The sequence below is a fragment of the Mytilus edulis genome, chromosome 5, assembly GCF_963676685.1.
Source record: "Mytilus edulis chromosome 5, xbMytEdul2.2, whole genome shotgun sequence".
In the NCBI taxonomy this organism is placed as follows: Eukaryota; Metazoa; Mollusca; class Bivalvia; order Mytilida; family Mytilidae; genus Mytilus; species Mytilus edulis.
Window position 1 is genome coordinate 90,933,873 of NC_092348.1, and position 23,796 is coordinate 90,957,668.

At 33.4% G+C, this 23,796-nt stretch overlaps 1 protein-coding gene across 1 annotated transcript; it reads left to right on the forward strand.

Annotated features, from left to right (window-relative positions):
* Nucleotides 1-16,228: 16,228 nt before the first annotated feature.
* LOC139522558 (uncharacterized) lies at nt 16,229-21,592 on the forward strand. The gene is made up of 5 exons (XM_071316026.1): nt 16,229-16,826; nt 17,703-17,768; nt 18,581-18,667; nt 19,048-19,182; nt 20,451-21,592. The coding sequence occupies exons 1-5, from the start codon at nt 16,575-16,577 to the stop codon at nt 20,634-20,636; spliced, it is 726 nt and encodes a 241-aa protein (XP_071172127.1). The 5' UTR covers nt 16,229-16,574; the 3' UTR covers nt 20,637-21,592.
* The last annotated feature ends 2,204 nt before the right edge of the window (nt 21,593-23,796 follow it).

A 23,796-nucleotide genomic window follows, 5' to 3' on the forward strand; every position in this document is an offset into this window, starting at 1 on the left:
ATCTTGAAATCCATCTAATACCCCAGTCCCACTAGGCCACGATCGCACTACGATCTGTGAAAAAAATGCAAATTTTGATGATCGTGGTGCGATCGTGTAGGTCGCAGTAAGGTCGTACCACGGTCGTGGTGAGGTCTTCAAGATCGTGAAGAGCGTGGCCAACTTCGAACATGTTCAAAACAATCGTGGTGCGGTCGTGGCGAAATTAGGTCGTAGTAGAAGCGTAGTGAGAGCACACTAAGATGGTAGTAAGATCGCAAAGGTCGCTGTACAATCGTAGCGAGAGCGTAGCGAAAGCGTGATTCTATTCGGAGAGATTGCGCTACGATCTCACAGCGACGTTATCACGACCTTACTACGACCATCACGTTCTCACCGCGACCCAACTACGCTTCCACTACTACTTTACCACGCTGTTCACGACCATAGTACGATTCTAGCACGCTCTTGCCGTCCTCCTCACGCTATTCTCACGACCTTACTACGTTCACACTACGACCATCATTTTTATTGTCATTTTCACATAAAATATATAAAAAAAACTCCCTAGATTTTGTTTGTCTGAATGTATTTATCCATTAGCTCTAACGGCTCAACCATGCTTCTCGTTTGTATATATATAGATTAAACCGTTGGTTTTTCCCGTTTAAATGGTTTAACATTAGGTTTTTTTTGGCACTTGATCGCTTGCTGTTCGGTGTGAGCCAAGGCTCCGTATTGAAGGCTGTACCTTGGCCTATAATAGTTAACTTTTATAGATTTTTACGTTGATGGAGAGTTGTCTCATTAGCACTCATACCACATCTTCCTATATATATTGACACATCTGTGTCATCTCTGCTATCTGCTATTGCCGGTATTGCTGAGAACGTAGTAAGATCGCGGTATGAACGTAGTATAATCGTGGTAAGAACGTGCTATAATCGCAGTTAGATCGTGTTGCAATCGGATAACTCGTGGTATGGTCGTAGTGAGAACGTGAAGAGCGTAGAAAGATCTTTATAAGCGTAGTGAGGTCGCAGAATAATCTCTTTGAGAACGTGGTTTAAACGTAGCGGGATCGTTGTAGAAGCGTAATTAGGACGTAGTAGCATCGTGAAAGCAACGAAAATTAACATTTTCATGCCGCTCATACCGCGACCTCACCACGATCTAAATTTATTTTAGATCGCGGTGTGCGTGGTGGGATCGAAGTCTAGTGGGACTAGGGCTTAAATTCTTTCTTAATTTTGGGAACTGGTTTTAGAAATTCAAATGTGACGTCATTTTGAGCGTAACATTGGTTATGGCTAACAAAGCTTTGAATTTTTGTAATTTATCCGTCTTTGTTCTGTAGCTAGTCACCACTTCAGTTTAATAATGTATATATATTATATAGTCATTTTATAAAATTTACTGTTTGCAAAAGTATGTTTTATTCTAAAGCCTCGGTCACCCCTTACCGGATAGCATAAACGGACACCTAAACGGATGAAAATAAAAGTTGTCCGTTGACAAAATTGTTATCCATTGGGAGTTCGTTGATGTACTGACCGAATAAAACGGGCGTGTAACGGATACATAACGGACACACACCGGATATGCAACGTACGAGAAACGGACACGTACCGGACAGAACGGATGTCGAACGTACATCCAACAGACGAGTACCGCATAAAACGGACACCTAACGGAAGCGAACCGGATAAAACGGATGAACAAGATATACGGAAAAATCAAAGGCGACAATACTAAACATGTAAATCGCATAAATATCCAAAATGTTTCTGTGTTACTGGTTTTGGTTTGTTCTTCAAAATTCCGCCAAAGGGCAGTGTCTGCCCTGAATAAGAACTGCTTGGTTGTGAAGACGTGCCTATACTCTAAGATCGATTATGAATAATAAGAATTCATGAACCTTAAGAAATCTGACATACCAATAATTGGCATTTCTGACGCAAAATTTTCAATTGGCATTTATCCGTTTCAGATCCGTTCATCATCCGTTTTATCCGTTATACATCCGGTAGAAGTCCGTTTCTCATCCGTTCAACATCCGTTTTATCCGTTAAACGTCCGGTAGAAGTCCGTTGGTGAATTCCAGACCTCCAACGGATGTATAACGGACACGTTACGGATACAAAACGGAAACGAAACGGACGAGTACCATACAAAATGGACGCCTAACGGACGTTCAACGGACAATTTATCCGTTGGACGTCCGTTCAAAGTTTTGAACATGCTCAAAATTTTCCACCGGACAGAACGGACGTCGACGGATAAAACGTACGCTTAACGGACATGCAACGGATATTGACGGACGTCTAACGGATAAGAACGGATGTCTAACGGATAAGAACGGACGTCTAACGGATAAGAACGGACGTCTAACGGACATGAACGGATTGAAAAAAAGTTATCCGTAAGGCGTCCGTTCGAGCTATCCGGTAAGGTGTGACCGTGGCTTAAATAATAAGGATGTTCTTGTCACTGGCCGTATTGGTCACAACTTTTTGGAACTTTTGGTCCTCAGTACTTTTCAGCATTGTACTTGTTTTGGCTTCAAACTTTGTTCATCTGGGCGTCGCTGTTTAGTCTTGTGTGGACGTGGCGCGCGTCTGGCGTATTTAATATTTAACCAAGTACCTGTTTTTGGCTATTAATCGTTGTTTTCTCTGTCCTATAGTTTCTCCAATTTATTTATATTGAAGTCCTGTCATGTAATATTGTCATTTTAATGTTATAATTAACATTGCCATTAAAGCGGTAGGTTTTTCATGCCAAAACAACAGATTCAACCCACCGTTTTTATCTTAAAATGCTCTGTACCAAGTCAGGGAAATCGCCATTGTTATATTATAGTTCGTTGCTGCGTGTGTTACATTTTAATGTTGTGTTTCTGTTGTGTCGTAGTTTTCTTATATTTGATGCGTTTTCCTCAGTTTTAGTTTGTAACTCGGATTTGTTTTTCCTCTATAGATTTATGAACTTCGAACAGCGGTATACTACTGTTGACTTTATTCTCCACCCGAGACAGTTAAATTTTAAATTATTTAAAATGTTTTTTTTAAACTGATGAGAGTTTAGAAATATCTTAATACACGAGTTACAGTGGTGAAATCTATTTCTCTATTTTTTGTGCCATTTTCACATTTCTTGAGTGGTGTGAGAAAGATATACCCCTCACTAATGAAAAATCTGTTCTCGGCAAATGATTGGTAAAAAATTTAATTGTGACGTTAAATTTTCTTGGTTTATTTAAATTTTCATATTGTGACGTCATGATGAAAAAGGCGACCATGCCCGATGACCTAACATCGGAAGAACTTTCCTCAAATAGAAAAAGAAACACGACATTTCTCCAGTTAAATTTTTATTATTTAAAAAGCTCGGCAAGCTTCGCGCTTTAAATATTAAAATTTAACGGTCTCGAGTGGAGAAATATCGTAACACACTTGTTGCAGTTGTGGAATCTAAATTTCTGTAATAATTTTCGTCCTTCATTTTCAAAGATTTGAAGAAAATCGGTACTTTTTATGTGAAAAATAAAAAAAATGACGTCACAATTAAATGTAGACCAATTATTTGCCGAGAACAGACATTTCACTATTGAGGAGAAATATTTTTTTCACACGGAAAAAGAAATGTAAAAAGCAAAATAATTAGGGTTTTATTGGTATATGGAATATCGAATCTGTATTGACTGCGTCATAAAAAGTCAAAATAAACAGACAACGGAGACACCAAATCAATCAATCAAACCCTAGAAACAAAAATTGAGCAAAATAAACCAACCATTTTCTAAGTGAATTCACGTTTTCCGGGATGGTCAGCAGTTCCTGCTTAATGACACATAAGTTATGACAACAACGGACGAGGTTCGTGATCAGGGCTTTGAACTATTAAGGATCATTTAGGACTTTCTCTTAAAATATATGGAGAATACAGGGGCGGATCCAGGATTTCAGATTAGGGGGACGCAATTTTTAAGGTGAAATTATTGAAATATTCTTCTAAAGGTGTGCCATGTAGGTATTTCTAACTTTTGTGAGGTAAAATAAGCGAGGAATCAAAGTTTCAAGCAGAAACCGCCTAAATCCACCCTGACAAAAATCTACAATCATTAGTAACTGACTGACGGATGGACATATAAAATGAAAAAAAAAAGCTTCTTCATTAGCAATGACTCTATATCAAGGAAATTATGAATGGAAATGCAAGCTCTGGGATATCGTGTCTTATAGGTTATATACACCCCTTTAATCAGGCACTGCTGAAATGCTAAATGTCGTGAGGGTATGTGTCAAGTTTTTCAAATGAATTTTTCATACTTTATTCTTGATCAAGCAGTTTATGTAGTATCTACGTCATCATTTCTGTGTATTGATCATTACCGCGACTGAATTCATCAACATTTGGAAGTTGCGTTATGACCTATAACTGTTTAAGCTCATGATGTTTCCTTCCTTTGGTTAAGATATTTCGCAGATAAGTATTAATAACATTCATTAGTCATCAGTGTTAATGTGGGGAGCTGGATTTTTTTTATGAACGTGGAACTAGCTCAGGTATTAGAATATACATTCATTTGACAGATCTTCAAATTTATTATACTAAGTTTATTTAAAAGTAATTTTAGCAGTTAAAAATAGAATTAACTCAAATTTTTTTCATGTTTTTGTGGTATAACAAAATATTAAAAAGATTCAAAAAAGTGATCTTTAAACTAAAAAAGGGGAAAGATTCTATAGAATAATTATAATATTTATTTGAAAATTTGTATACTTCGCTAGTCGAGCTGGTTTGAACTGGTCAAAATAGACAAAATTAGGATATTATTTTTTGCTTACACCATTTCCCAATTTTTTTGTATTGGATAAGTACATTTTCTTTGTTAAAGTTCCACATCTATCCCATCGAATTGGAGATAAAGGATACTACAGATACAGTTAAGTCGGCTTCATATCTTGACTTACATCTAGAAATTGACAATGAGGGTCGATTGAAAACTAAACTTTACGACAAAAGAGATGATTTCAGCTTTCCAATTGTGAACTTTCCATTTCTAAGTAGTAACATTCCAGCAGCACCTGCATATATATCTCCCAATTGATACGATATTCCCGTGCTTGCATTTCCTATCATGATTTTCTTGATAGAGGGTTACTGCTCACAAGGAAGCTATTAAACCAAGAGTTCCAAATGGTGAAGTTGAAATCATCCCTTCGTAAATTTTACGGACGCCATCACGAGTTGGTTGACCGTTATGGAATAACCGTTTCACAAATGATATCGGATATGTTCCTTACGTCGTAACTACAATCCCTTTCCTTTTCATGAATGTGACCTACCGAATTAGACTATTTACCGGATTTGTAATCACATAAGCAACACGACGGGTGCCACATGTGGAGCAGGATCTGCTTACCCTTCCGGAGCACCTGAGATCACCCCTAGTTTTTGGTGGGGTTCGTGTTGTTTATTATTTAGTTTTCTATGTTGTGTCATGTGTACTATTGTTTTTCTGTTTGTCTTTTTCATTTTTAGCCATGGCGTCGTCAGTTTGTTTTAGATTTATGAGTTTGACTGTCCCTTTGGTATCTTTCGTCCCTCTTTTCTTTTCCACAACTTGTGATAACAAAATGATTTTAACACAAATTTCCATCAATTTTTCATATTTTAAAATTATAATTTGATGCGTTTTAATATAAATAACATATTTTATTATAATTTATTTTATTTCTGGTCTCTTTGGGAGAGTTATCTCATTGGCAATCATACCACACCTTCTTTTTTATATTAAGGATGAAACTGGGCCCTGTAGTTTTGCATTGGTAAAACTCAATTTTTTTCTTTTGCTCATGCATGTAATCAAACGTATGTTAATTGCAGTTATAAAATTCAAATTAAGCTCCCTCAAAGCATGTAATGATTTTACCGATTATATATCTAATTTGAACTATTTACAATAATTTAATTTGTTCAATTCTAATATAAAACGTAGTTATTTTTTTCACTTATGTTTTGTTTCAGAGAGTTTAAATGTACAATTAAAATATCAAAATTATTTTATTACCTTTAATTCAAAACTAATAGTTATTTTCTAATAATTAATCGTTTTTTTAATTAAAGTTGTTGGTTAAATTTGATACAATATTCCAAATATTTCATTTGTTATTTATTTTTACGCCAATACTTGGGACAGCGGTTAGGACATCCTAGCTAAAATCATCCTCAAATAGCTTCGATGTGCATGCTTTGACATGTCGTAACTCGGTTCTAATTTTATCATAATTTCTGTCCTAAGAATATCTTATAGAATCGATCTTAATAGGACAGTTTCGATAAACATGCCCCAGTTCTCATAATGTTATTATGTTACAAATATATTTTATTTAAATGAATAAATTTCCTTTATTTACTTGCATTTATATTTTAGGCATTAAGCTTAATGCCTGCACACATTTGTCAGGATTTAAGCTTAAATCCTAAGATTTAAGACTAATGCCTAACATCATTTAGGCAATAGACTTACTGTCTAGGCGTTAGCTTATTGCCTAGGATTTAAGCTTAATGCCTAATTTCACTTATTGCCGCTAACATATATATAAATACAAGAAGTAAAACAGGAAGTGTCTATGTTCAAATACAAATTTCTTTAAAATTCATACTGGTCATTTTATGGTTATGTAACAAAACCCTTTTTTACCAATTTATTCAAAACTATGCATACCTTTAAAATTGTTTCAGCATTCTTTTAAATTTCATGCCTACTTAACTATAAAAGTTTTCAGGTGTAAATGCTGTACATAAACAAATGGATAATATGTGGACATTTTCATTCTGTATTGATGATGTATGGGTGTTTAGAGTCCGACTATCCTGTCTGGATATCGCGGACTGTAGCAACCTACTCTATAAACTGGAGTCTGTCGGTCTTTTTTGCCTTCATTTTACTCCGACTGCGATGGTCTTGCTGGTACGGAGTATCAGGACGGGCTGCTTGTATGACTGATTGTATTGCCTCTTTGGATTGTTCATTGTAGACGGACGATGTTTGCGGTGGTGTTCATTCTGTAATAAATATCTAGTGTTTGTTTAATTATCTTAAATCCCCTAATTAGCAGCAGTAAACAATCATTAGCAGAGGTGATAAAACTGCCAATGTACTTAACTTTGTTCAATTATCAGTTAATTAGACTATTACACCATCCTGTAACAATTTTAACGGAAATGCCAATGGGCATGAAATTTTGAAATTTTATTTTTGTAAAGGCTTCTACTTAGGGCGTTTCGAGGGCATGGCGTCATTTATTATGAAAAAAGGACATGGCGTCATTTAAATATGGCATGGCGTCTATCAAAGCTAAACATAATTGGGGAAACACAAACGTATGTCTTATCTATTGTGGTTTAAATTCCTTTATTTTCGATACATTTCACATATGTCTTATTTGTCAGTAAATTCGACAAGAACTCAAAACGTGGCCTCTTAAGGTGTTTATTAATTACACGCAGTTTTATTTTAAGGATGTACTTAGGTGAGGTTACGTAAAAATGAATAAATCAAGAATTTAAAATTGATACTATAAGAACTCAAAACGTGGCCTCTTAAGGTGTTTATTAATTACACGCAGTTTTATTTTAAGGATGTACTTAGGTGAGGTTACGTAAAAATGAATAAATCAAGAATTTAAAATTGATACTATAAGAACTCAAAACGTGGCCTCTTAAGGTGTTTATTAATTACACGCAGTTTTATTTTAAGGATGTACTTAGGTGAGGTTACGTAAAAATGAATAAATCAAGAATTTAAAATTGATACTATAAGAACTCAAAACGTGGCCTCTTAAGGTGTTTATTAATTACACGCAGTTTTATTTTAAGGATGTACTTAGGTGAGGTTACGTAAAAATGAATAAATCAAGAATTTAGAATTGATACTATAAGAACTCAAAACGTGGCCTCTTAAGGTGTTTATTAATTACACGCAGTTTTATTTTAAGGATGTACTTAGGTGAGGTTACGTAAAAATGAATAAATCAAGAATTTAAAATTGATACTATAAGCCGGTAGAGCATCCATTAAGAAAAAAAAATAAGCTAAAAATATTGATAGGTCATGGACCTCCTTTTCGAGATATTTGAGATTTTAAATAAGGCGGGAAAAGGCTGACTCGGACTTTTACCTTATATTTGAATTGGTATTATTTGGGTCTCAAAACAAAAGAAAGAAAATCAAAAATCTCCTAAAATTTTGGTTAAAGCCCTTTCATGAGCTATAAAGTTTTGTTTGAAAATATAAATGGGTGTTATGGGGCAAAATATTTTACATTGTATTGTATGGAAATACACCAAGGATTCCGAACATTTTACAAAAATTCCAAAACCTCACCTAAGTACATCCTTAAGTTCAATGTGTGTATGTGATAATTTTCAAATCAGTAAAAACTATTGATGTCAATATAATGACTAGAAATTTTACGCAACTGTCATACAAGTGAAAGCTTTAGCCAGCTATAAAACCAGACTTAATCCACCATTTTCTGTATTGTACCAAGTCAGAAATTTTACCCTTGTGATCTGTTCGTTCGATGTGTTTGACCCTTTGATTGTCTTTAAAGCTTTTTACCCAAAAGATACATTTTGATAAGATATTTTGCAAACCTATTACTATATTGTAGGTTAACAGTATGCAAAAATTTGCTTCAACTTGGAATCGAATGAATCGTGATGCTGCCATTAATTAACCACATCTATTGTTCAGTATATTTGTTTAAGAATATGGTATCGGGTAAAGTGATCAGACTTTTTTTGAAACCAACAATTAATGACATATTATCGAAGTTAAAACAGTTTTACAATTAATTTCAAATGTGGATGTGTATTTCTAAGTTATTTTTTTATGTGTACGTACGCTTATTCGGTCACCTCTTGAAAAAAAAAGAGATGACACCTGTGGGCCATTCAAACATCCTTAATTCAATTAAAAACAGAAAATACCATAGCCAAAACACGAAACAACTAAAAAAAAAAAGAAAAAAAAAACCTAACAAAATATCAGGCAGATAAAACTTAAGACTCGGCACAACGAACCCAACAATAAAATCGGGTTATTCGTATGCTGCGAAAGGGTATGTAATTCTGTTACAAACTTGGCATCCATCGTGTTATATAAGCGAGTAGAAATCATGTTACAGGTCGCTTTTTGGAATATGGCAATCGAAAAGATGCGGATGGAGTTATGGTTATGTTTAGTTCTCGACTGAATTCGTTAGTATTTATAAATGATTTCTTTACACTAAAAAGTGCAAAATTTGAAGAATTTGTTGGCTTTAACTACTCAAAAGAACTTGCAAAAAAGGGATACAACAGATACAGTAATTTTGTCTAATATCTATATGAGTATGACAAATAGGGTCGGTTGAGAACTAAACGATATCATTTTTGTCACTCAAAATTATATTAATTACCGTAAGGTAAAAACAATTTTTCAGATTCTCCAAAAGACACAAACAAAACTCTAATGGGTAGCCAAGTTCGTTAAAAACGCCAATCGTCGTCGAAAACAAAAACATAAAAGTAAAGAGGTGATTACTGAATTTTTTAATATAAACATTTAATTTCTATGAACCAGAATCCAAATAGTGTCTACGTACAGATATAAGATGTGGTTTGAGTGCCAATTATGGTAGCAGCATCGAAATAGTGCTTACGTACAGATGTAAGAAGATGTGGTATGAGTGCCAATGATAAAAGCTGTAACCAAATAGTGTCTACGTACAGATATATGAAGATGTGGTATGAGTGCCAATGATGGAAGCAGCATCCACATATTGCTGACGTACAGATGTAAGAAGATATGGCATGAGTGCCAATGATGAAAGCAGTATCCAAATAGTGCTTACATATGAGTGTCAATGATGGAAGCAGCATCCACATAGTGCTTACGTACATCTGTAAGAAGACGTGGTATGAGTGCCAATGAGACAGTCTCCATCCAAGCCACACATGTCAAACGTAAACAATTATAGGTCAAAGAACGGCTGTCAACGCGGATCCCTAGCTCACACCGAACAGCATGATAAAAAGGGCTACAAATGACTAGTGTAAAACCATTCAAACAGATAAACTAACGGTCTAATCTATATAACAATCGAAAAATAAGAAACACTTATGAACAACATCGACAAACTCCAACCACTGGACAACTGGTTCCCGAGCAGGTTCCTGAGGATATGTGCAACCAAATGCAGCGAGTTTAAATATTTTAACAAGCGCAAACCTTCACTCCAACCTGAAATAATAGTGTAACATCACACAATGTAAAATATCATTTAAATTGGCTTAACTCATCAAAAGACATATTAACAAAACAAATAAACATAAACTGAACGAATAAAATTTAATCTCTAACACAATGTAAATACAAAATGATTAGGACAAAACCATTGTTTAAACAATATTCCAGGGCTTTTGTCCCCTATCGTGATTTCATTGAAAGAGGGTAATGGCTTACATGGAATATATTGCACCAAGAGTTCCAAGTGGTAAAGTTATGAATATATAGATTTCACCACTGCAGCAAGTGTGTTATAATAAGATACTAGAAGGACTGCTTCTTTTCCTCAAAATTTACACAGATGGACGACTTCACATGAAAATCTATGATAAACGGGACGATTTCAACTTCCCAATTATCAATTTCCCATTTCTCAGCAGAAACATACCCTCTGTCCCTTCATATGGTGTTTACATATCTCAATTGATATTACGTTATTCTCGTGCATGTTCACACTATACGAACTTCATATACAGGAGTGTGCTCCTAGCGGAGGAACTGCTCCAACAAAGTCATGAGAAGGACAGATTAAAAAATGACACTATGTAAATTTTACGGACACCATCACGAATTGGTTGAACCATACAATGTATCTTTGTCCAAACTTACTATGGACATTTTTACCACGTGTTAGATTGCGGTTTGTCATTACGTCGTCTGATCTCTTTATTACCCAAGGTGACTTATTCCCGATTGTGACTGTTTTGCTGAGTGTGAATTCGCATTGCTATAGGTCGTGTCACGGTATTTTTCCATCCCAAATTCTTTTAGTTAGTTTTGTTATTGTCATCGGATTGTGTGTCTTAACGTTTATAGTTATACATCTTATTTTTTGTTGTATTCGTGTGTTATGGTTAAGACAATTGATCATCCAGTTGATTTATTAGATTTTAATTTGGATCAACGAAATTTACACGTCTATATATTTGGTTTACAGTTTGGTTCAGAAGAAGACCGACATAGCTAAATAATACAATTAATGATCTATTTACTACTACAATTTGATATTAATTAGTATTGTAATTTTCACTGTCAATAATAAACGTTAGATAAGTCATACAAATCTTTTCTTGAACTTCATCTAAATTCTCTCTTAATTTTGGGAACTCGTTTTAGAAATTCAAATGTGACGTCATTTTGAGCTTGACACTGGTTATGGCTAACAAGGATGTGAATTTTTGTAATTTATCCGTTTTAGTTCTGTAGTATGTCACCACTTAAGTTTAATCATGTATATCTATTATAGAGTCATTTTATATAATTTACTGTTTGCAAAAGTATGGATTATTCTAAATAATAAGGATACTCTTGTCCCAGATGGATGAGACAGTTAAATTTTGAATTAATTAAAATGTTTTTAAACTGTTGAGAGCTGAGAAATATCTTAATAGACGAGTTACAGTGGTGAAATCTATTTTTCGAACTTTTTTGCCATTTTCACATTTCTTGAGTGGGGTGAGAAAAATATACCCCTGACTAATGAAAAATCTGTTCTCGGCAAATGATTGGTAAAACATTTAATTGTTACGATAAATTTTCTTGGATTATTTTTAATTTTCATATTGTGACGTCATGAAAAAAGACGATCATGCCCGAGGGCGTCACATCGAAAGTATACAACTTTCCTCAAATATTTGAAAAGGAAACACGTTATTTCTCCTTTAAGGTGGGTTTATACTTCGGTAGCGGCAGAACGAAAACAATTTAAGACCATCAATGCGAAAAATCCCACACCCAGAGGAGGTCTTGTGCAGACCCCGAAATTCTTATGTATACAAGATCAAGAAAATGGACGCCAATCTTCACTTCGGTACACAGATATGAACTAAAAGTAAAAAAAATGTACAAGACTAACAAAAGGTTCCTGACTTAGGACAGGCGAAAAATGCGGTAGGGTTAAACGTGTTTTGTGAAATCTCAACCTTTCCCCTTTCACCTACAGCCAATGTAGAATAAATAAACACGCCATACTTGTTTTCTTGCTTTTAAATTATCATAATGTTACACTTGAATGACATGTTATACGTACTCTACAGGGACAACAACTGGGTTCAAAAAGGCGAGAAATTCATAAAAAGGCCACTTCTTGGAATTTGACCCTTTAGATCCACTTTTTATATCCTTCTCGTCCTTCTTTTTCCTTCGATATGTATCCTTTAAATTCTTAAATTTGGCCTAACAATCTGCTCCTACAATAATTAAAAAAACACATAAAATGATACATATTGATAAATAGTTTTACAGGCAGTTGTTATACATTTTTGAATTTGATCATTTCGATTTGTAATGCCGTTTTGTAATTATCATGGGGCATCTGTCGTCTTTCTTGGTCTTCCCAGCTGGGTGTTTGCCTGCAATTTTTGTTCTCTTTTAATACTTTGGTATATTACTTTCCCTACACACCATGCGAAATTATCACAATGTGGGAAAACGTTACATTTTTATAAACGCAATATATGAATAGGTAAAGGTGTACATAACAAAATCAAAATATCAGAAAAGGGTGAGGTAACAGGACCCCAGTGGCACCCCTGTCAATTAATCACTAAAGTACCCCCGTCTCCACCCCGAGGTTATCAATAATCGAATAAATCGGATGGAATGGCAACTTACTTTATCAGATTTCAAATAGAATATTATTTTTAATCCCAAGCTTATAAACTAAGGGTTGAAGTTACGCTGAATTTGTTTTGCTTTTCTGCATTACAAAATTAGACCCCGTTTACACAGGCAACGGATCCATAAATCCCAGTATCGCAATCCGAATTAAAAAATGCAGGACGGGAATTTCGAATAAAAAGATAGGATGAGCAATTGGGCAAAAAAAAGGAAAAACTTGTAAAAAAAAAAGCAGGATCAAATGTAGTGAAAAACAAAAAGGCAAGACCGAGTTTACACCCTAGCCCCCCTTTCTCCCCCCAAAAAAAATCAAAAGTAGCTCCCTTAAATGACTAACATCTAAACATTGCTAAATTATTAAATTATCAAACAGGAATGAAAAAAGCAAGACAATCGAGATAATTAAACGGAGACTATGATTTGAAGAAAATTTACATTCATGGAGTCGACCATTTGGTAATTTTCGAGGCGTAAGGGGGTGGTGGTAATGAGGATATTCATAAATAGCGCGTCATGCCAAAAACTAAAAATAAATAACTGACACCATGTAAAAATGAAATTCTTTCATAGGAAAGTTGCCTGCAGATTTCTTAATCATAGCGAAAAATGGAAGGGGGGGGGGCATAATATATTTTTATTAGTATTTAGGTCCAGATCTACAGCTAGATGGGAATATGATGTTTAGATGGAAATATGATGCTCACGTGGGATAGTCTCAACCAATCAAATATTGATTTAGCTATCAACATGTACATACAGTGGAATAATATTTTTAGTAGTATTTATATATAATATTTTATTTTCCCCATTTTTCGCTATAATTATGACATCTTCAGGCGACTGTGGAATCACTGTGGTCATATAATTAATAAATATATTTACAAGTAATCAGAAACATATAAAAAAATATACGTCTCTGATTTTATATACTATGAGGTACTCAATATGCGGATTATCCCTTGAGGGATTATCAAATGACATCGGTACCCCTTTTTGTTTCAGTTTTTATCAAATTAAAGCTTTAAAGATCCTACCTGGTATACTCATCTCTTCGCCAATTCTTTGCCACTCTGACTGTGTAATATCGGAACCTATATACTCCTTAGAAGTTGGATCCCATAAACATGCTGTAGCCCTTACAAGATGGATCAGCTTTTCTCTGTCAAACCCCCGCTGCGTCTTTTTCGATGCCGATTGGAATGAACATGTGCATTTTAACCTTTTAACCTATTTATTTTACATAAAAAGTGTAGCGATGTCGCTATGAAGTTGAAATAATTTCAAATCGCTTGCGAAAGTTTGCGATTGACCTTGCGTTAATTAAAGGTTTCTGTAAGCGATAGAAGCGTTATCGCGCGTTGTCGCGGACAGTCGCTGCGTTTTACCTGGCGACAGAAATTTTCGTCGCATCGCTCGTCACAACCGAAGTATAAACCAACCGTTATCGTTTTAATTATTTAAAAAGCTCGGCAAGCCTCACGTTTTAAATATTGAAATTTAACTGTCTCGAGTGGAGAAATATCGTAACACACTTGTTGCAGTTGTGGAATCTATATTTCTCTAATAATTTTCGTCCTTCCTTTTCAAAGATTTGAAGAAAGTTGGTACTTTTTATGTGACGTCATCAGTCATTTGTCGCCTTTTTCGTGACGTCACAATAGGAAAATTCAGAAAAATCGAAAAATTTGACGTCACAATTAAATGTAGACCAATTATTTGCCGAGAACAGACATTTCACTATTGAGGAGAAATATTTTTTCTCACACAGAAAAAGAAATTTGTAAAAAGCAAAAGAATTAGGAAATAAATGTTTCTCTAATAGTCCATTTGCCAATTACCGATTTGATTCTGTTATTACACACTTTTTATACAAATTACTTCACTTGGTCAATCAAAGACTGGTTCCATACCGGAAAAAAAAGGCTTTTGATGTAACGGCGGTTTAACTAATTTTTCATAAAAAATAATTTCTGATGGCAAAAGTATTTAGATTAACAACAAATTAATGCAATTAAAAGATTTTAAAGCCTTAAATATTACTCACATTACGCACAGGTAAATTTGCTCGTTCTGCTAGCTCTCCATTATAAATAAAAAAATTAATGTCCCTCATAAGGGAGACAATTAAAAGAGGAATCTCTATTTACAGGGTCAATAACGGGAATTGGCAAATAGCCTTTTGGTAAAATAATGGAATATCGAATCTGTATCGACTGCGTCATAAAAATTCAAAGAAAACAGACAACGGAGACACCAAATCAATCAATTAAAACCTAGAAACAAATGATTTAGCAAAACAAACCAAACCACCATCTAAGTGAATGTTTAATGACACATAACTTGTGACAACAACGGACAAGGTTCGTGAGTATGGCCTTGAACTAATAAGGACTTTCTCTTAAAATATATGGAGAATATAATAAGTTTTCTTTTCCCGATTACATAAAAAATACAATAAATGGCCTATCATACAAATAAGATAAGAAAAATTACAAAAAAACCACTTAGTAGTATAGTTTCCCGTGTAATGTATCATGAACTGATTTTTATGTTACTTGCTCACATGCAGCGTTTGGAATCGCTTGATTTTTTTATCAGGATATGAATGTATTATGTAGGATTGTCTAATACATAATTGTAAATTCATCTATATAAGGATGCCCAGTGGGAGAACATGAAAAAATAGCTAAAATGAGAATACACTCTAAAACCGGGCCTCAAACGACAAGTTGTGTGACCAAAATAGTATTTTGATTACTTTGGTTCGATTCGCTGTTGGAATCCTTAAGTATTCGATTTAAAACTTTGATCTAAAAATTAGTATTGTGTCCACTATATGTACATAGAATTTAAATAAAATCGGACGGATCCAAACAGATATAGATTTCAGTTTCGTTATCTGTTTGTAATAAATCCGTAATCAAACACGGAAAGTCCCATCGATTCATGACCTATCTAATTAAGGTAATAAATCAAAGCAGGGATGGGACGTTACCTGCCCCGTAGTCGCATTAATCTTAGGAGAAATGTCTTACGGAATAAAATAAAATTCTTACCGGACTTATAAACAATTTATCAGATCATGTTATTTATTTGTAGGTTAAGATTGGAATGACAACGGGGAAAGGTAGAGTTTAACTGACAGAAAAAATTGGGAAATCTTGCAAATTTATATACTAATCAGACTAGAAACGTAATATAAATCAAAGGCTAGTAAACGCAGGTACTCAATATAAGAAAGCAATATTTCGAAAGATAAAGTTTGATTTGATGTCTATTTTGATGTGGTAATATTTTACTAAAAGTTTGATATTTTAGATTGTAAAAACACATCAATACATGTATTTATGGAAATTGGAATAAGTGCCACTATGGAAACTTTCTGTATATATTTATTCCGAGAGACAGCAGCGAATGCAATACCTTTAGTGTAATACCGACTTCAATATTGACAAAAAAATATACTTCATAGAATAATAAAAAAAAAAAAAATCCAGTAGACACATTAATTTTCTTTGTAAGAAATTTAAAATATTTTTTCTCAATTACATTTCAGCTCCGTAAAATTTTAACCAGATTCACGAAAGAGGATTGAAAGTAATTAAATTAACCCCCCAAAAAATTGAAAAAAAAAAATGAAAGGAATGCGAGAAGTAGAGGGAGTAGAAGTAAAAAAGCTGGAGAATTTCCCGTTTTCTGCAATGAAAGTACTTGGTGGAATTCAGATAGGACTCGGCATAGCCTGTATGTTTCTTGGTATCGTGGATCTTATTATGTTTGTTATTATTGGAGAATCTGAACTACTTACAGTCCAAGTAGCCCTGGAGGCTAACAAAACTGCCAAACAATTAACTATATCGTCTACTGGATTATGGTGTGGACTCTGGGTATGTTTATTAACATTATTATATAATTAGTGGAATTAATGTAAAATCATCAATTCACAACAAAACAGTGTAATGGTATGCAAATTACGTATTTAAGGTAGATCATAAGTATACATTTCTCGATTTTTCTTATGCTTGGCAAAAATGAAGATTTTACTTTGCTTTTTTCAAAATATAACAAAAAGTACAGGTCATCGTGCTATTTTCTAAGCTATGAGTCGTTAAAAATTGCAAAAATTTGGTTAGATTGTTCATGAAAAACACACTTGAGAGCATATAATTAATTTTGAAATAAATTGTGTTAAGATATGTTTTATAATATGTTAAAAAAAAATAAAAAGAAAAAAATGGTGTCACCGAACTTGTTTTCTGTCTACAAGTAAAAAAAAAAAAAATTCCCTATCAGTCCAGTATAAATTTTTCACTAAAAGAGTTATCTCCACTTAAATGGCTTATTTGAAAAAATGATTCTAAAAACACAAATTTGATAGTTGTTTACAATAAATCACCAAGTTTTCTTTCTATAAATAAGCAGTCTAAACCATTAAAGTTCTAATCTGTCTCCAAATTTGTAGATTTGGGCAAATAACTAGACCGATTTTGAACAACAATAATTGTACATTCCAAGATGGCGGTATACCATAAATCTACCGTAACAAATCTCAGAGTTTTGATTAATAAAAAAAACCCTGAAATTTATGATTTCATATAAGTTCTGTATGCTTATTTCATTACCATATTTGTGATGTTCAATAATGTAAATGTTCAATACAAAAATACAGATATACACTTATGTTTCTGTTAATCCAAGTTATACATGTTTACATATTACACCAAAAAAGGTTAATGTCACTATAAGTTGTATATCTTTTTTAGTTCATTCTATGCGGTGTTATGGCTATAAATATCACGGAGAAAAAGAAAACAAACATTTTCTGTTACGTAAGTTTTTGTTTACAAATGATTAAACAATGATTTTTTTCTCAACCTATATTTGTTTTACAATCGGCTAACCAAAACTGAATATTTACTTTGCGGTGCGAAAGAAAATATTTCGGGACGTGTTTTATTTTTGCAGATATTCGTGATTTACATTTATTAGGATTTGGGAATCATTGACTTAATTTTTGAGATTGGGGAAATAATGCTTTGGTTTTCAGGGAATTTGGAATGACACCCCATCCTTACCCCACTTTGTCCGACTCCTAGTCCGCCAATAACGTTTGTATGGCCACTCATTTACATCACGAAATACGGCCATAAAAGATTAACGTACCACGAAAAATATTTACTATAATGATAGACAAGTTAAACAAAGTAATTATATGACTTTGTCACGTACGTGTCCAAATAAAGTCAGTACGGAAAATTCCGATACTCCGAGGGAATTTTGAACGTCATTGCTTCAATGAAGTTCTTTGTGTGTGGTGCTTAGCGAAAATATCTTACGATCAAAATTTCCATAAAAAAAAGAGACAGTGTGGTTAAAAGAAAAATCACAAAAATACTGAACTCAGAGAAACATTCAATAAGTTAAGTCCCTAAACAACTTCCAAAAAAAACCAAACTCAAACACATCACACGAATGGATAACAACTGTCATATCCCTAACAGGCATTTTCCTATGTAGAAAATGGTGGATTGAATCAGGTTTTATAGCTGAATTAAACAACATGTGTAATCATTTAATAAAGCTTGCCTAGACACTGTTTTCTAAGCGTTGTCGTATTAAAATGTCTGTATTTTATTTACAGAAAATCGGTTTCATGGTTTTGAGCATCGTCTGTGGATCTCTTTTTGGTCCAGTTTGTTTGTTTGTAAATGCATATGCAGCTATAATAGTAAGTAATTTTCCATGTTTATAGCAGATGGATATTTTTTTAGCATATTAAATTTAAACACTTTTACTTCTACATAACAAATGGAACTGACAACAAATCTCATTTAATTAAATTATAATTCCTTTGCACATGCACAATAAAGCAACCGGATCTATTTGTATTTGCTTAGAATATGAAATTAAAGCGCCAGTTAAAAATAAAATTGAACATAGAAGTATCCTAGAGCGTATTCTTTTATTCAAAATCTAAATAATTATGTGCCTAACATATCTGTATTACATGAAATTTAATTGTTATCAAACAATATTTGAACAAAAGGTATTTAAACAAATCTTATTTATCAGGGAAATAATGAAAAACTTCATTTCATCTATCTGCAGCGGGAAAAGTTGTTTACAACTAACCTCAACTGGATGGTACCCCTATTAGTTGCATTCTTTGCCTTAGTCGAGATTGCCATAGCAATATTATCTTCAGCCGTCAGTTGTTGTTGTTCAGCTGTTTCTGAAGCAAAGGTGAGTAACGATAATACCATTGATTAATTTTCAAAAGATGGATTTACGAAGTATTTATCTGTTACAGTATGAAAAAAACAAGACATAGCTCTTCTAATCAAATAATCTTTTCTCATTTTTTCAACGAAATATGGTTTTTAGATGTATACATTTTCATTCAAGCACTAAGAGCGCTTGAGTAATTTACTACGATGGTTTGTTTTTTAGTTGCTAGTTAATTGATATCCTGTTAATATATGGATAAAGCACCTTACATATGTTATTGTATGATAGTTCTAATATGATTTTTGCATATTAGGGAATACGTTGATATGATTGGTCGAGAGGACTTCCGGTGATTGATCTTGACGTTGGTTATTTTTCGATAGACGACGTTGACCGAACTTCTTTTCGTAACCAATGTAAACAAGATGGCGGCGATAATAAAACCAACGTTAACAAAATTTAGTTTCACTGCACGTTAATCGTTAAAAAAATAATAAATGCACAAACATTCGTTTGAATAAAAATAATAGTTTTTGCAGTTTATTTTACAGATATCAAATTTCATTGAGTACATATTTTTGCGTAAACCAACACATATATTCATGCGCCAGGCCTATTCAATGGGATAAATCATTATACAATTTACGTGTGATAGAGGTAACGAGTGTGGAAAAATATAGTCCCTATCTCCAATTTTAAAGAATTATGCGGAATAAACGCCTTTTTAAAGCAATTTATTGGTGTACAAACTGGACCAAATCACTCACAAACATATCATTACTTTTATTTGTTTGTGAGTTAATTGGTTTAGATCAGACACCAATAAATTCTTTTAAAAAGGCGTTTATAATCCTATAATAACCGTTGAGCAGTTTTACACCGTAATATGTATCCGATCTCACTCCTATCCAAATTATGTGCGTACTTCTTGATCACGCGCATGGCATTTAATTTGATATCGTAACATTAAGGGCTCTTATATAATACTTACTGCCTCTGTTACTTAAATAATTGTTACTGTTCCTAAATTGAACATACAAAATAAAAAAAAAAAGTTAAAAAACCCCTATTAAACTCTAAACCGTTTCCCGTGATCATTTGCTCTATTGTTTTTATATGTTGCGTATGGGAGATTAAAATCAAACCTCTCACTGGCTATCGTTTATTTATATGCCACGCGATATATATATCACAAAACGGAACAGCTAAAATTCTTGATTTTAACCAGGCTGTACAAGTTCATTCCGCACTTTTTAATGTTATAACATATAAATATATTGTAGGTTCGGGTGTTTATCCCTGGAGGATTTCCTTCGCCACCCTTACGCCAAAAAAGTAACACATCCATGGATTATTTCACCACTTCAAAGAACAGGAACCCAGCCAATATAGCTACAACAAAGAGATTGGAATGGCCGGATACTGGGATGTTCAAAAATAACAATAAACACCCATTGGAAAAGATATAGATTGCTCATCAACGAGATTCAAATAAATGTGATAAGTTAAAGAAATCTATAATTAATAGAAGTACATTATTTATAACAAGTTTGTACAATCAATTGTAAAATATTTTTATGATGAATGTTTGTTTTCGTTTGGTTTTTGGATTTGTTTCGTTTATTATCTGAGAGAAATTTCTGCCGTTTACTATCTTTCCATTTGATGCATCATTGATATGCCTTAAATTATTCTAAATGCTAACACCTGATTACAAATGAGTTATGATGGGTTTATTTTAGTTTTTTTTTTTTTAAATCAAATGACTTAATTTCCTTAAAAAAAGATTATGTGCCCTTAGTTAATTTAGAATCAATAAAATTTCGTTGTGTTTAACTTCAATAATTTATTGTCCCGACTCCACACAATGCACTTAGAGATTTATCAAATTACGTTATTTGTCCTGGTTATATCTGACAATGGACGGGTACAGTCCTTAGTAATGCTACTTATGTAATAAGTTCAAGCAATCAAAATGAATAAACCATAGTTTAACACGTTTAAAACTTCATGATTCAAGATTATTTTTTTCTATGATCCAGCTGTTCATTATAGAGTAGAAGACACAATTTTATGTTTTATACAATAACGACACACGGCCTTCAATAATGAGCAAATCATGATATGAGCCATACAAGTCTCATTGACAATCATTCCACATCTTCTCATTTTTTATAAGGATTCAATTTTTAAACCAGCTGTTGATTGTGTTTGGTCTTATATATAAGTAAAAACTTATTGGTGCTTATTTGACACATTAGTTATGCAAATGATTTGTTTGCCTGTTTATAAAATAGTAAAGCTAGCAGAATTTTTTTATTACCTTAATTCCTAGTGCCATGAATCCTTATTTAACAAGTGTTTTACCAAATTAGTAGAAATCGGACCATCTGTTCTCTCATGTTTAAAAGTAAATGAAATGAAGTTATTTACATCCATAAACTCATAATTTGTAATATACTTATTATAACTTTTAACTAATTTGAATACAGTCGAATTCTTTAATCGTTTTATACAAGATTTGTTTCCATGGCAACAGTTTTTCCTAAACAGGTTATGCCTCCATGTAAAAGGCCATACTTTGACATTTAATTCTTGGCTTTTAGATATAGTGACTTGGATAGAGAGGTGTCTCATTGACACTCATACCACACCTTCTTTTATCACATCTTGACAAAACAAATCACTTCACACATGCAAGTGAAAAAGCAAAGGCATAGGAATAACGTATTTACTGATGATGTTCATCTTAAAATTCTCAAAGAGAGCGGTGCGGGAGTTTCTCGCTGCATTGAAGACCAATAGGTGACCTTCGGCTGTTGTCTGCTCTATGTTCGAGTTTTTGTTTCTTTGACACATTCCCCATTTTTATTCTCAATTTTATTTTATTCTGGAGGAACAACTACCATACCATAACAAGTTCAAGACGGCCTCTTTCATCGATGCGAGCGTTATGTTTGATAGGTGTATCTCAAGCTTCAAAGGTGTATGGAAGAACACAACTGTGAAATAATATAGAAATATGTATTATATCATTCAATGAAATCTTAAAAATGGTGATATATAATTAGCCCGATAATCTTACTGTAAAATACAGGAGCAATATAATCGCATAGACTCTTGTGGTGCTGCACTTCATCCTTAAGTCACAGAAAGATCTACAAACTTGATATTTACGTTAAATGATGTGTCCTGTCTGTAGTGGACTTTTTTTTCTAATTGTTAGGCCAATTTCCTTCTGCTAAATTAAATGTTAAGTTGTACAAGGAGCAACAGTGCTTCATTAAACAAAACTAAAAAATGAAGGAAAAAAGGAGTTAATCTATGGATTAAATTTGTAGTTAGTAAAGCAGAAGTTTTCTTCACATACAATATATCTCAGAGTAAGAGTGAAAGGGTCGATTATTCATAAAACCATTTTTACAACGTCACACTTTTTTTTCAGAGTCGCAATATCATCACGAGTGCTTGATACACGGCAAATGCCGTTGATAGTATTTTACATTATTTTTTTTGTCTACTTCTTCATGTAACGTGTTATATGTAGATATACGCATGATATTAAACAGTTCGTTTCAAAATTCCATGTGAACCAGGATTTAATATCGCTAACCTTTTCAGTTCAAATGAAGTGACTATAAGCAACTACTAGTACATGCAACCGTACAGCCTTGATCAACGAGAAAAAACCCTGTATGGTCGGATATAAAAGGATCTCTACCTGAAAAGTATGAAACAATTCAAATGAAAAAAACTATCGGCCTAATTTATAACAAAACAATTTTACGATAAACAAATTTGACAGACATGAACCATTGGTAACCACTGAAATGTAGGCTCCTGACTCGGGACAGGTACATAAAACTGAGGAGGGGTTAAAAATGGTTGTGTTTGTCAACCCCCATCTTACCCAGGGGGATGTTACAGTACAACACAAAAACAATCAATAACAAGCAGTTATATGAGGCTAACATGTTTCTCATTAGATATACACAACTAGAAATACATCTGACAAAAACACATAGTGGACGTGGGGATACTAATACATCCCAAAACAAAAGGACAATAAGTACAAATGCAAATGATTTGTTTGCCTGTCTATAAAATAGTAAAGCTAGCAGACTTTTTTTATTACCTTAATTCCTAGTGCCATGAATCCTTATTTAACAAGTGTTTAACCAAATTAGTAGAAATCGGACCATCAGTTCTCTCATGTTTAAAAGTAAATGAAATGAAGTTATTTACATCCATAAACTCATAATTTGTAATATACTTATTATAACTTTTAACTAATTTGAATACAGTCGAATTCTTAAATCGTTTTATACAAGATTTGTTTCCATGGCAACAGTTTTTCCTAAACAGGATATGGCTCCATGTAAAAGGCCATACTTTGACCTTTAATTCTTGGCTTTTAGAGATAGTTTACTTGGATAGAGAGTGGTCTCATTGACACTCATACCACACCTTCTTTTATCACATCTTGACAAAACAAATCACTTCACACATGCAAGTGAAATAGCAAAGGCATAGGAATAATGTATTTACTGATGATGTTCATTTTAAAATTCTCAAAGAGAGCGGTGCGGGAGTTTCTCGCTGCATTGAAGACCAATAGGTGACCTTCGG

Excerpts from the sequence above, each read along its gene's own strand:
- LOC139522558 (XM_071316026.1), top strand. The coding sequence starts at position 16,575 with ATGAAAGGAATGCGAGAAGTAGAGGGAGTAGAAGTAAAAAAGCTGGAG. Across the intron at positions 16,827-17,702 it reads GATTATGGTGTGGACTCTGG|TTCATTCTATGCGGTGTTAT; the intron begins GTATGTTTATTA and ends TATCTTTTTTAG. Across the intron at positions 19,183-20,450 it reads CAGCTGTTTCTGAAGCAAAG|GTTCGGGTGTTTATCCCTGG; the intron begins GTGAGTAACGAT and ends AATATATTGTAG.